At 35.6% G+C, this 15,167-nt stretch overlaps 1 protein-coding gene and 1 pseudogene across 1 annotated transcript; one reads left to right on the forward strand and one right to left on the reverse strand.

Annotated features, from left to right (window-relative positions):
• Window positions 1–11: 11 nt before the first annotated feature.
• Window positions 12–1,645, reverse strand: LOC137726504 (uncharacterized; annotated as a pseudogene).
• Window positions 1,646–2,879: 1,234 nt separating this feature from the next.
• Window positions 2,880–13,153, forward strand: LOC137726501 (probable LRR receptor-like serine/threonine-protein kinase At1g56130). The gene is made up of 25 exons (XM_068465435.1): window positions 2,880–3,037; window positions 6,165–6,408; window positions 6,736–6,922; window positions 7,068–7,139; window positions 7,459–7,530; window positions 7,776–7,847; window positions 7,974–8,045; window positions 8,162–8,233; window positions 8,339–8,410; window positions 8,501–8,572; window positions 8,659–8,730; window positions 8,844–8,915; window positions 9,009–9,080; window positions 9,265–9,330; window positions 9,481–9,543; window positions 9,732–9,776; window positions 9,881–9,939; window positions 10,143–10,528; window positions 10,674–10,869; window positions 10,970–11,134; window positions 11,255–11,373; window positions 11,514–11,724; window positions 11,836–12,067; window positions 12,219–12,369; window positions 12,459–13,153. The coding sequence occupies exons 2-25, from the start codon at window positions 6,297–6,299 to the stop codon at window positions 12,888–12,890; spliced, it is 3,144 nt and encodes a 1,047-aa protein (XP_068321536.1). The 5' UTR covers window positions 2,880–3,037; window positions 6,165–6,296; the 3' UTR covers window positions 12,891–13,153.
• Window positions 13,154–15,167: the final 2,014 nt, after the last annotated feature.

Below are 15,167 nucleotides of genomic sequence, written 5' to 3' on the forward strand. Positions count from 1 at the left end.
GCAGTTAACTGTTCTGGTTTTCGCCAACTCTTTGCAAAATATTGTATTGTTCTTTAGCTATTTGTATCAGTAAGAGAGAAATTTAACTGAGCGTTGCTTGTATTACATTCACTCCAGAAAAAATTATTCGATGTCGAAAAATCTTGACATAACACTGACTGAATAGCATGTCTTGGTTCAAATTCCTAGCTGTTCAGAGTTTGCTAGAAACAGCAAGGTACTTTGTATGCCGGCCCTGAGCAACAATCTTCCCAGTCTTCTTCTTCCTGATCTCAACACTGGCAACACCAACAGTCTTCCCGACACGTAACGTCCTGGACTCGATCTCAACTTCCTCGCCAGGATAAGCCGAATCCAAGTACGACACATTGATCTCCACCAAAACTCCGGAACTGATAGCTCCAGAGGAGAGGATTGCAGCTGATCCTATCAAATCCACAAGGGTTGCGGTGGCTCCACCGTGCAAGAAATTGCCCCCGTTCACCAAACGCGGGGGTACTGTGAAGGAGCAAACAATGTGTCCGGGTTCAAGGAGATCGACGTTAATGCCTTTCAGGATGAAGGGCTCAAAGAACTTGTCGGGCAGACCATCCATGGCGATTGCCATTTCACCTTCTTTCTCCAAAAACTTCTTCACTATCTCCATACTTGTTTCCTCGGCTCCTTCTTTCTTCATTTCAACTACCGCCTTCGATTCGAACTTCTGTTGCCGATTTGATGCCTACGAGCGTTTCTTCTTTCGGAATTTTAATCTGCAAAAGGATTTTTTTTGGGTCTCAATCCCAATAAAAATAATAGTTCTTGATCAAAATTATGCAACTCTGGGAAAAAAAAACAGAAAAAGATCATAAGGGAACAAGTTATATATCCATATTCTACCATATTACCAAAACGAGGGCAAGCCTTAGCGCAACAGAAAGATCGCTCATTGGAGCCTTGTTGGCTTGGAGTCACCCTTTATGATATTACTAGAGCATGAGAAGATCTCAATCATACCAAATTGAGAAATCAATTTAATCATATGAAAAATTATACGATTCATTTTCATTTCATCCATTCCAATCCGATCCTAGAGACCAAACAAGGCCTTAGGTTCTAACCAAACACACAGAAATTCACAAATAGAAAGAGTTGAATTATATTTTGCATTGCATTTTCTATCATTTTCCTTCCAAAGTTTCCTGGGAATCAAGCAGTACACCCTTAAATTACATCCATGGAGGGGAAAAAATGAGAACTTGCATACAAACAGATCAACCCAGAGACGGTAACATAAACCAAAATTTCATAAATATTTTCCGAGAATCAAAACAACCATATTCTTCACAAATTCAGGAGCAGTTTATACAAATTCCCATGTTATTCACAAATTCAGAAACAGACGCATAAATCAAGGATAATCTGATAAAAAAATTAAAAAAAAAGAAAAAAAAAGAAAGAGAAACAGAGCTCTTAATTGAATTAATTAATTAGAGAAAGCTATAACAGAGAGATCTGAACCTTGAGGGCTGTCAGCTGCGTCCTTTCTCTGAGTCAGTTCGTCTGCAGAAATGCGAGTGAGACAGAAGATAGACGTGAGATGTGGAAGAGGGGTGTTTTGACCAACAAATGAAAAAGCAAACAGAGGTCAAATTTGAAGTTTGGCATCCCAACTCATTCAATTGACAATAAATTTTTTTTTTTTTTATCTTTTAATTAAACACAATTACCAATACCTTAGGGAATTTCAATAGCTAGCAACTCACTCTTTTCGCTATAGAGATTTCAGTTTGCTCAGAATACGAAGCGAAACATTATATATTTTATTTTATAATTTTAAATTTTTTTATGTGTCTAAGTTGTAGTAATGATTTCTTAACTTTAATTCAATTGAAGTAATAATTCATAAATTAAAAATTCATTATCATTAAGCTTCTAGCTTATCAAAACGTGAAACTGTGTTCCCTCAACTAAAAATTTATTACCCTTTGTCCCTCAACTTTAATCTAACTGGAAAAATGATCTCTCAACTTTAACCCAATTGGAGCAATGATCCCTCAACTTTAACCCAATTGTAGCAATGGTCATTCAAACATAACTCATTTTGACAAAATTCTGACGAAGTTGATGAACAAGATCATAGCTAGAAGTTTTGATGAGTTGAGGGATCCCAATTGTAGCAATGGTCCTTTCAACATAACTCATTTTGACAAAATTCTGACAAAATTAACGAAAATAATCATAGCTACACGCTTTGATGAGTTACGAGACTAATGATAATAGATTTTTAGTTAATGGATCATTGCTCCAATTTGATTAAAGTTAAAGAATCATAGGATGTTTAGCTTTAATGGATGCATATAAACAAAATGTATAACATGTCACGTATTCCATTCATTTTTCACGAATTAGTAGAATCTCGACGAAGTGAAGTCAAAATTGAGTTAAAGGGGCAAAGTTACGATTTTTTTTTAAAGAGAAACATGAAGGGCTAAATGAAATTAGCAGAATCTCAACAAAGTAAAGGGAAAATTGGATTAAAGGGCAGGAACTTGTTTAGGTTCTAAGGTTTAATAGCTTTTACATCTAGTTAAAAATATGAAGGAAAAAAAAATTAATTACTTCATTTTTTTTCTTTTTTAATAAAAAGTAGCATTATTGAATTAAGTTTTAGAAAAAAAAAAGAAGACATGAGATCAAACCAATAATAAAATGCATAAATATCATATTACTTTTCGTGGTTCTACATTTTAATTATTCTATAGTTGTTGAATAAACAAATTGCTGGTTTGAAGAATACAGAGACTGACATTGGCTAAGACTAATCATGCCACTATATATAATTATATATACTACTCCCATGAGGCCATATATATTTTGGTTTATGCAAGTGGGAATTGTCATTTTCATTCTCGTACACTCATAGTAGAATAAAGAGAGAGGAGAGAGGGGATGAATTTCAGAGCTAGTGGGCGAAGAAGCCACCATCGCTGATATCTTCCTACCAGTTTGCTGCTTGCTTCTGCTTCAGCTCCTCCATCTTCTGCTTCAACAGCAGGTCGGGTATCTCTCTCTCTCTCTCTCTCTCTCTCTCTCTCTCTCTCTCTCTTCATATGATATGCACATATAAAATACAGGAGATCAACCGCTAACCAGCTATCTTTCTCTTTCGAAATGTTGAAGTTCATCCTCAACTGTAACCAACAGATGCAATCAAAAGCAGTATATTTCCCTATGGTCATTTTGGTTTTCATCCCAAATCAATCTAATTGATAGACTAAAATTTTATTTGTTTAAATAATTTGATTGAGATTCTTAGCATCATTTAAGATATTTAACTCATGTATTTATACATTTAATGTTCCACAAATTATGAAATTTAAACAAATTTAAATAATATTTTAAAAATATAATAAATACTTAAAAATCAATTTTAGAGTAATATTGTTTTTCACAAAAATTATAGCAAAAAATAATGTACCCACATAATTATTAACTTATTTTGAAAAATAATTATTGATTTATTTTAAAACATAAAATAAATACATATAATTAGCATGGGTACATGTAGCAAAACAAAAAATTATGGATACATATACAAATAAAAGTTTAAAAATTATGGGCACAAAAAAGAATTAATATATGGTTACAAATTAAAACTGAAAAGAAAATTTGTATAAATTAAAAGAAAGGTTGCAAATTAAAAATGGATACAAACTAAAAATAAAAATATATAATAAAAAATTTAGCTATAATTATAAATATACCGTAATGTTTTTAACCCTCATTGAATATATTTAGAAATAAAAAAATATTTTATTATTAAAATAATTAATAACTTAGATTTTAATCAAAAAAAATTAATGAAGTAGAAAAAATAGAAATGGGAAGTTAATTTTTCCACTTCCCCGTCTGTTTGCTTAGTTTAAAAAATTTAAAACACTGCTGTGGTTTGGCAATATTTAATAATTATTTATGCATTTAATATATTATCCATGATCAAACTTATTTAACTTTATGGAAAACTCATCAACTTGGGCCGCAACTTGATCGCATTGCATGCGGTGCAAGCTACGTGTCTTTACACCAATGTAACTTGGCAGAATATGTGTATTCCTTCCCTTTCCTACCCAATTTGTATAACTGGTTAATATAAATTATAAGTTTTATTTTATGTTAAAGAGAGATAAATTTATATTGATGTTATCTACATACTTATTTTTATTTTTTTATACATTTTTTTTTTATTTCTGATCGTCAGATAGAATGAATAAAATAAAATAAATAGAAAATAGCATTATCCTTTACTTATTGATACGATTGCGAGGATGGGTATGAGTCTTTGATATGAACAATATTTTTCCCCTAACATTGAAAAGGAGAAAATCATAGTACTGGTTTGTGAATTGATACTAAATTGTAGTTTTAGTCTACAAATGAAAGATCTATTAAAAGTATTGTATGAGTTCGACAAATGTGAAGCGTTAGTCCTTCACACTAGCTCTGTAAGAATCTTTGGCCAAAATCCGAGGAGTACCTTTAAGAAGAGTAAATATGAGAATTGCCCGTATGCTCCTTTTAATAAGAATCCTTAAAGAATTAGCCTCAATAACCAGTGTTCCATATTTTGTTTATAGATTAAAGTTACAATTGAGGTCTAGTTTTGGCGTAGTGAAAATGTTGATCATTTGTGATCCATAAAGGTTACGAGTTTAAGTTGTGGAAACAACTTCTTTGTAAAATTAAGATAATATTGCATACGTTAGACGTTATTTGTCAACTCTCGTAAAACGTAAAGTCTTATTAGTTTGAGCTGCCCATTTTAGACTAAAAGTATAATCCAATGATAGTTCTTGGTATCAATTAAGTTATATATACTTTTAATTAAGTACATAATTAATGCCAATTAAAATTATTAATTAAATACCGATTCCATTATAACGTCAGTACAGCAAGTCATCACCTACCTCCTCTTGCTTTAAACAAAAACAAGCCATCGAAATAATTACGCCAGATGGGTGGGATGGTGATGGGTTCATACGTGGCGGTTTAACTTTCTGTCATCAATCCAAAACGGATTGGGACGGATGTAACTGCTCCGGGGATGACATCCATCCAAAACATATCCTCTTTTGACTTTTCTCGCTGAATCATTCAACTCGGAAAAGCGGGATACGAGGATATGATGTTCGTTTATTGTAAATTATGCATTTATAAATTATTTAAAATTTAAAATTAAATATAAATAATATTTAACAAAAATTAATTGCATAAGGTACGATAAATAGACACGATCACGGATTCTCCCGAAAAAAATCCGGCAAGAGTCTTTTCCATTCAACTCAACTTGCAGATATTTTCATCCCGATTGAATTTTCAGTACGGCCACAACTTTTGAAAATTCCACCTGAGATTTTTCTTTTTTTTTGAAAATCCCACCTTTGTTTTTCTTTGAAAAAGTCCACGTCCAGTTATCTAAAATTCATTTTATCGTTGTATTTATACACAAAATTATGAATGAAATATTATTCTTTTACCGGACAAACTTACAACATACATGCAATTTTAGCAATATTTTAAGCTAATCGTGAAACTCCTAAGTTCGATATTTTATAATCTGCGTACTTGTTTGAATAAGATTACTGGTAGGTAGGGTACAATATTTAACTAGCCTATTCAGAGCCTGAACCACTAATTGCCCATCTTTTTAGAAAGAAAAAAATAAAAAACTAATCGAATAGTGTGTTTTGTTAGACATAATAATGTGATTAGTTTAAGAATTGTCACAATGACATTTGATGGCATATCAAAATCACCAACTAACAAAGAATTAATCCTTTGTTCTTTCGCTATCGAGAAAAATCCCTCTCCATAATTACAGTAATTGACCAACTGAGCAAGAATGTTTATCCACAAGTCAATCCCTTGATTTTTCAACCAGAAAAATATTAACAATCTAGAATTGTACATAAATATTTCAACACTAAAGCAGCTCAATGTGTAATATTACAATATACAATTCAACTAATATGATCACAGTCTTGGCCAACTCCAGGTGGGAAATTTAAAAAGTGGCCGCCATTTGATCAAGCAACTTGGACAAAATATATTGTATGTGTATACGTTATCAATATATGACTAAAATCTAATGGTCTTCTTCTTCTTACATGCGGTGCATGATTCAGCCAATCGGAATGTGCTAGCTGGAGACTGAGACTTAGCTTGAGACTGAACTTGAGCTAGAAGCCGAACCGCTTACCAACAGTTCAAGTGTTGGTCGTTTAAGTTCACGCCGTCGAGGAGAGCAAGTTCTGCACATGTACAATATGAAGATAAAGTTGATGATGAGGATACTATTACTCTGCTTCCTCAGCTGCTTCTGGTTTCAGCTGTCCTTTGCTCAAAATGCTACCACTGATCCATCTGAAGGTTCTCTCTCTCTCTCTCTCTCTCTCACACACACACACACACTTTGCCACATTTAAGTGTTTTTGACCAGGAACTGGGTTTTTTTCCCTCAACAAAATGACATTTTAAGTGTTCTTCAACAATATGAAATGAAGTTTCGAAGAAATTATTGTAAAGCCCTTTTTCTTCCCATATACAAAACATCCAAAAATTAAGGGTAATTTTCCTTTGTAATAATCAATTTGATCTTTCGTTTGGTTCGAGAGAGTCTGGTAAGTGGTAACACAAGTCAAATTATGGTGTGATATAATCTAATACACACAAGGACTGAATTAACTGAGAGTGCAGTGAGTGCGTTGAACTCAATATTTGAACAATGGGACACACAAGCAGTGCCGGGGCTGTGGAATATCAGTGGAGAACCCTGCAGTGGATCTGCCATCAACGGCACCGACTTTGATAACCCCGAAAACAACCCAGCCATCGTTTGCGACTGTTCTTACGACAACAATGCTACATGCCACATCACCAAACTGTATGTTAAACTACTCTCTCTTGATGAACAAGATTTCCATGCCACTGCTGATTTTTCACTTGCTACCTATATATATTAACGTCATAATTTGACTGTCTCGCTCCATTTTATGTAGTTCTAAATGTTCAATCTTTTTGCTTTCCAGGAGAGTGTATGCTCTAAACAAACGAGGGGTGTTTCCAGAAGAATTTGTGGCTCTGAGATATCTCACATTTTTGTATGAATTTTTTTCAACTCCCTTCTCTGTTTTTGGTTCATCAAAATCGTATATTGGATATTAAAAATTGTAGAATTATCAGAGAGATGGACAAAAGGCTCACTTCAAACAACACCGATATTGTCTCGACCTTGGTAACACCTGCACAATCCGTTAGGTGTGAGGTTTATCCCAAAAGGCCTCGGTATTAGTTGGAGTGGGATTTGAATATTTAAACTCTTCTTTCTTTATTTCTCTTGCCGATGTGGGATTTCAACAAAAATATGGTGATGTTGGAAGATTAAGAGTTAACAATTAAACTTCCTTTCAATTGTTGTAGGAAAATCGATCAAAATTATTTCACCGGTCCCCTACCGGCGTTCATTGGCAACATGTCTGCATTGACTGAATTGTAAGTAGTGAGAGAACATTTCTTTAAGTACTCATACTTCTGATGAGACCCGTAGCAATTTGTATACTTCATTTTGAATATCATAATCTACAGTTATGTTCTTTACGCCTTTTTGCTACTATTTATGCCATAATCTACAAAAAAATCATTATGCTTTTATTGAATAATGCGGTACTAGTTTCCTGTTATGTAATGTAATTAAGTTTAATGGTGCTTATCTTTCCCTAACTGATATCTCCATTCAGGTCAATTGGCATCAATTCATTCTCTGGGCCCATCCCCAAGGAGCTTGGAAACCTTACGGAGCTAACTCTGCTGTAAGCCATGAAAAATGAGAGAGCATACAATAAAATTTTGTGTCGTAAACATTAGATACAGAACCTTCTATCACTCTTCAATAATTGCTTTCAAGTAAGTGTTTGCCTGTTCAACATGACTTGCAGGGGCATCGGATCAAATAATTTCTCCGGAACACTCCCTCCAGAACTTGGTAATTTAGTCAAGCTCGAGGGAATGTAAGTGCTTCGTTAAATCATCAAATTTGAATTACATGTTAATTCCTTACGGATGAGCAAAATTGCACGTTATCGTATGAAATGGGTATTAATCAGTTGCCTTATGATTTTCACAGTTACATGGACAGCTGTGGACTCAGTGGTGAAATTCCTTCAACATTTGCCAAGCTCACCAAGATGCAAAAGCTGTAAGAACGGCTCTTAAATCGTATTTTAGATTTGTTCGCTTATCCAGTACTTTGAGATTGCTTTTCTTGGATGAGCTTAGTATAAGTCAACTATTTGAATTTTAGCTGGGCATCGGACAGTCCTTTCTCAGGAAAGATACCTGATTTCATAGGGAATTGGACACAACTCACTGATTTGTAAGTAGAGAAACCTTTGATCTTTTGCAGTTTATGAAAGTAGACCTGAGATGGATAATTTGTTCACAAGCTTCTTATATGTTTCTGTAGGCGATTTCAAGGGAACTCTTTCGAAGGCCCAATACCAACCAGCTTTTCTCAACTGACCTCATTGAACTCTCTGTAAGTACAAATGTAGCATAAATTGTAGTTCTCTCTCTCTTTCTTCGAAGACGGGATTTCAGTTTATTTTGCATATAATGATGTAGGCGAATCAGTGATATATACAATGGGAGCTCCTCTCTTGATTTCATAAAAAATCTGAAAAGCTTGACTGATTTGTAAGTGAAGATTCTCATCGATCCAGATACTCTCATCTAACTGCTTTTTCCTTTTGAAATTTGATATCTTACTCCTTCTACTTTTTATCAAATTTTATGTTTTTGGAATACAGAAAACTACGAAACGCATTAATCACTGGTACCATCCCATCTGATATTGGAGAATTTCAAAGCCTACAGACACTGTACGTACCAGCAAATATAAGCTTGAATCCCAACGAGACCAATTAGTTTTCTTTCATTCTGATTGCTCCTCTCAACTTATCGTTGGTGTGCAGGGATCTGAGTTTCAACAATTTGACAGGCCAACTCCCAAGTTCTTTGTTCAACTTGAGTTCTCTTACATCCTTGTAATCCCTGTCTTTATTATTATCTTTTTCTTGCCTTATCATACATAAGTTATCAAATCTTTAACATTCCCTACTTTGATTGGAGATCTGGACTAATCCTTCTAGATTTTGTGCAAATCTGACCTTTTGTTTGTTCATCTCTTTTTCTTTTTTGGGTGCCTTCTACTATAATCAAAATGGCCAGGTTTCTTGGAAACAATAGTCTGTCCGGACCTCTTCCGAGCCAAAAGAGCAATCAACTTCAGACTATGTAAGTCCTCGTATCTTAAAGTAGTCATATAGAATGCACGGTGCATGTATATGTTTGTGTATAATCGTAATCATTCTAATCTTATCTTACACAAGTTCTTAATAACTTTCATGCATTTTGTGTCTTCTGATTCTATTTTGTTATTTGCAGAGATTTGTCTTACAATTTTTTATCAGGAAGCTTTCCCCAATGGGTGATCACAATAACGCAACTGTACGTGTCCTTTTATCTTTCACCTTCATTTTACAGTTTAAATCACCATAATATGTTCGGACAAAAAATTACCGCTGAGATTCGTTTTCACAGTGCTTCTTGCCTACCAAGTTTTGATCTTGTACATGGAATTTTCATTTGATAAAGATATATTTCTTTATATGTTGATTGATTAATGATTTATGCAGGAACTTAGTGGTCAACAACTTCACATTTGACAGTTCAAACATAACGTGAGTTGAAGTTTCTCTTACTCGTTTTTAGACAAGCAATACTATCACTACTCTTCCACTACATGATTCTATTTGGATAAATAATAATTGTTCTCTGTTTGCAGTCTTCCTGGATTGAATTGCCTCCAGAGAAATTTTCCATGCAATCGAAATGCCCCACGATGTAATATGCTCTTATGTCACCCATCATTTACTATTTTAACACAACGTCATGTTAGAGGAAAAGGCATTGCTTCTCTTGTTATATATACATATGGATATAGATTGCAAGCATGTTTTCATAAGTTCAGTAATACGCATAACTGGGTAGAAATATGTGACTGAAGAACATTAGTAAGAGTCTTCAATTTGACGTTAACTTTACAGATGCAAACTTCTCAATCAAGTGTGGTGGAAAACAACTGACGGGAAGTGATGGCATATTATATGAGACTGAAGACTCAGCTCTTGGCCCAGCAACATTCAATGTAACCAGTACAGAGAAATGGGCTGTCAGCAATGCCGGTTTGTTTTCTGACAGAAAGGACCCATCGTTTCTGGAAAATACCCTTGCACAAGTCACCGGAACAGATGTGACCCCGGAGCTTTTCCAAACTTCAAGAGTGTCCCCAGGATCACTAAGATACTATGGCCTGGGCCTTCAGAATGGGCCTTACACTGTAACATTGCACTTTGCAGAGACGGTTTATGAAAGTCGCACTTCGCAAAAATGGCAAAGTCTAGGACGGCGTGTATTTGATATCTATATTCAGGTAAGGCTACTTATAGAATAAAAATTCTGACTTATTTGAAGTAAATACTCATTGGACAGGTTTTCGATGTTTTAAGCTACATCAACTAAAGACAGTGATTTAAAGGAGACTAGAATTATCACCTACCTCTTCATTTGGTTGTTAGGGTACCCGCAGGACGAAGGACTTTGACATATCGTCGGAGGCAGGTGGTGTTAACCGAGCTGTTGTGAGAAAATTTAATGTTAACGTGTCAGAGAATTATCTTGAAATTCATCTGTTTTGGGCTGGTAAAGGGACTTGTTGCATACCTGATCAAGGTGATTACGGCCCGCTAATAGCAGCTGTCCATGCTGCTTCAGGTATAATATGTGTTAACTTATAGAGATTTCCTGTGAGTGGTTTAAATGTATTTTTCTGCTATTAATTGACACTGAAGAATTTGTCTGTTTTGTCACTCAGATTTTACACCAACAGTTGCCGGGCTTCCACCAACTACTCCAGGAAAGAAGAGCAAGATTGGGTTGATAGTCGGTATTGCAGTTCCTGTTGGAGTTGTGAGCTTGCTATTAATATTTGCGATTCTATATATGAGGAGGAAAAGATCAGAAAAAGAAGACGATGAAGGTAAACGACCATATCATTACTGGTACCCAATTCAGGTTTCGCTGCCCTAATATTAACACACATAAGTAAGAATGCTTTCACGAAAGTAAAACTTATGTCAACTGTTTCATGAATGTGCAGATATTCTAGGACTAGGCCCGCGACCATATACTTTCAGTTATGCTGAATTAAGATCTGCAACTGAAGATTTTAATCCTTCAAATAAGCTAGGAGAGGGAGGATATGGCCCTGTTTATAAGGTGAAATCCGTATTACATCAATACATGTACTTGATGTAATGACAAGAGAAATGGAGAAAGAGCGAGCAAGTGAGAGGAAAATATAGCTCCTTTTTTCTTTCCTTTCATGTCACTAAATTGTCTTTCTGTGTACATTGTAGGGTACACTTTCTGATGGGAGAGTAGTGGCTGTGAAGCAACTTTCAGTAGCATCTCACCAAGGGAAGAGTCAATTTGTATCTGAAATTGCTACCATATCTGCTGTGCAACATCGAAATCTAGTGAAATTGTATGGATGCTGCATCGAAGGCAGCCAACGCATTTTGGTTTATGAGTATCTTGAAAACAAGAGCCTTGATCAAGCACTTTTTGGTACAAACCTATCTACTTTTAGGTTGCATAAAAGCAGCATTTTCTGCAATTTCATGCACTCTAAAATTTTTTTAAAATGTTTTTGATTGGATGTGTTCACAAATATTTCAGGGACAAGTAACTTGCACCTTGACTGGCCTACTCGATTCAATATATTGTTCGGAACAGCAAGAGGACTTGCTTACCTTCATGAGGAGTCAAGGCCAAGGATTGTACATCGAGATGTCAAAGCCAGTAATATTTTGCTCGATGCAGAACTCTCCCCAAAAATATCAGATTTTGGACTAGCAAAGCTTTATGATGACGAGAAAACCCACATCAGCACCCGGGTTGCAGGGACAATGTAAGCCATCCTTTATTGTTTTTCCGTAGGTTACATATATTATAGCCACACACATTTATACTTGCATGAAATTTTAATACACATCATGTTAATAATGCTACTAATGATCTCAAGAAACATTGTGCAAACATTTTATTATCTTGCATTGCAGAGGCTATTTGGCACCAGAGTATGCAATGCGTGGACATTTGACAGAGAAGGCTGATGTGTTTGGTTTTGGAGTCGTTGCTTTGGAGATCCTCAGTGGGAGGCCAAACTCTGACAATAACTTAGATCCAGAAAAGATTTATCTTCTTGAATGGGTAGGAATTGCATTCCCCTAGCTTTATTTTGGCATTGTTGTGAAAAATTTATTCACCCTTTCCTTGGACCATGGCATAATGTTTTTCAGGCATGGACTCTACATGAAAACGACCAAATTCTGGGGCTGGTGGATCCGAGATTGACAGAGTTTGACGAAACTGAAGCGACTAGATTGATAAGAGCATCTCTCCTGTGCACGCAGGCATCACCGATGACGAGGCCATCCATGTCACGTGTGGTGGCAATGCTCTCTGGAGATATTGACATAGGCACTGTCATGTCGAAGCCGAGCTATTTGACAGATTATGATTTTAAAGATGTAACGACATTGTCAACAGGTAGCTTTTTGATGAAGGATGATACCCCATCAACTGCATCCAAGTACAGTAATGTTCGCCTCAACTATCAGCCCGAAGGCAGCAATGCAAGTGGTGTTAACACCCCCGGGGTTGACCTTGCACCTTCTCCTGTAAACGTCACTCAATCATTGCTCACTGGCATTATTGGAGAAGGAAGGTGATAAATAATGAGAAATAATTTCCGCACGCTCCTTTTATCCCTTTATGCACCCTGTACTTGTCCTTGGGTCTTTTCTACCTCTGAGGTTTTGGCTATGATGATGTATATCTAAAATAAGATACGATTTTATAGATATTTGTCAAACTTACATGTCAATTTTGTGTTAGTAAGTTGCAGTGTAAATCTCCTCTTTTAATTAAGAGGAAAAAAATGGATGTTTCTTTTTCTATAGTTGGTGCTATTCACTCCCATTTTAACTTTTCACACATTTTTTTTGTTATTTTTTGTCTTTTGATATTTTTTTAATTCATTCGATCTGACGGTCCAAAATTGAGAAGAGCGGGTGGAGGTAAAAATAGGTGTGAATAGAACCGCCCTTTTCTATCCGATAGCAAAGTACGTATAATAAAACATAAGCAACCTTAGTAGGTGCCTATAAACAAAAGCTACGAGTTTTCTCTTGATGAGTTATTGTCGATTGTTGATTGATTATGGTGTCACCCTAATGTGACTGTTCGGTAGGGTTTTTGCATAAGCCAACTCTTTTAAATGACTGATTGTTAATTGTTGATCGGTCAGTGTCACCTGAGGAGGATCTTTGGTAAAACTGCCATGTAAGTGTCACTTTTCTCACATGAGTGGTCTCAACGGTGGGGACGGATAAAACCAAAATGCAGGGAAGTTCATGCTCACCAAAGCAGATCTCAGTTAAAAAATAACCTCGGATCAATCAAAGATTCCAAAGCAACATCAAGCCGTCTAAGGCTATGGTGGTTGTCTAGTTGTCTTTGTGCCTTTTTTCTTTACATTTGGAAGCATATTCGTGCGTGAAACTGCCAGTGCCAGATCACTTGAGGCAACAAGTCCAGGCCCCACATTTTATTCGTTTCTACTGTCCCCACGAAAAGTGACCGGTAGAATTTGAACGTTGCAAGCCTACCGTTTTCCAGTCCCACATTTTTATTTCTTGTCACTCACTTTGCTCTTCTGGACAGAATCAGAAACCTCCAGATCATCATACTTCACTCTACAAAGTACCAATTACACACACACACACACACTCACACACACACACACACACACACACACACACACATACATAGCAGCGCGCGCGCGCACACATATATAATACTCCCTCCTAGTCTCATCAGAACTCAAACAAAGAAGGAGAGCTTTGGAGAAGTGAAAGTAGTGGCAGAAACTAGAAGAAGAAGGGGAGACATGGGTATGGTGGTGGTGATCTCTCTGCCTTTTATTTTGTTCACCATACTGCTGGGTTTCGGGTGCTACTTCTTCGGGAGAGCGAGAGGGCGAAAGGATGCGATTGCCACGGCTCAGGTTTACGGGGTGCCTAGACCTGGCAAACGGGTCGTGTCTGTCGTGTTCGTGTCGTTTTCGTGTAACACCTGTTATCTTAACGGGTCGTGTCGTGTCACACCCGTTATCTTAACGGGTCCTTAACAGGTCGTGTCACTTTACCCAACGGGTAAAGTGACCCGACCCGTTATGACCCGTTAAGAAAAAAATATATTTTTTTACAATTTGCACATACCACACATTGCGACATAAATATTACTTGAAAACATTAAAACATTTCTCGTTCAAGTACTATATCTACACTCGAAAATGAAAGCCTAATAAAAAAAATAATACATACACTACTAATCTATTACAAATATTAAATGTGCAAGGATAAAGAGTTTTTGTTTTTAAGATTGTAAGTCTTTCTTAAAAGTTTACACCTCCATTTACAAAATCTTCAATTTACATCGAACATCATGAAATTCCACTAGTGTAAATATTTTAAATTGAAGATCAAATTCATTCTTTGTATTCATATAGGGTCAAGGAGTGTAGCTGTTAAAATTCATCAAAATCGGAGTTAAAATAACCGTTAAATCTTGATTTTTCGTTTATAACCGTCGAAAAGCTTTGTCCCGTTACTTGATCTCTGAATGTTTTTTTTTGTGATTTTTTGCTGATGTGATCTCCAAGCATATACAAACAATTTTGACGGTTTGGATCGTTGAAATTAGTTTTGGAGAATTCGTAAAACGATAGATTGACTAACACTTAGAGTTTATTTATACTTTTATTAAGTATAACATAAGATTTTGTGGTATCCACTTGTGTAAATATTTTAAATTGAAGATCGAATTCATTCATTGTATTCATATAGGGTCAAGGAGTGTAGTTATAAAAAATCATCAAAATCGGAGTTAAAATAACCGTTAAATCTTGATTTTTCGTTTATAACCGTCGAAAAGCTTTGTCCCGT

Source organism: Pyrus communis, chromosome 2, assembly GCF_963583255.1.
Source record: "Pyrus communis chromosome 2, drPyrComm1.1, whole genome shotgun sequence".
Lineage (NCBI taxonomy): Eukaryota > Viridiplantae > Streptophyta > Magnoliopsida > Rosales > Rosaceae > Pyrus > Pyrus communis.

Coding starts and splice junctions, on each gene's coding strand:
- LOC137726501 (XM_068465435.1), top strand. CDS start 6,297: ATGTACAATATGAAGATAAAGTTGATGATGAGGATACTATTACTCTGC. Junction 8,046..8,161: donor TTAGTCAAGCTCGAGGGAAT/GTAAGTGCTTCG, acceptor TGATTTTCACAG/TTACATGGACAGCTGTGGAC. Junction 8,234..8,338: donor CTCACCAAGATGCAAAAGCT/GTAAGAACGGCT, acceptor TTTGAATTTTAG/CTGGGCATCGGACAGTCCTT.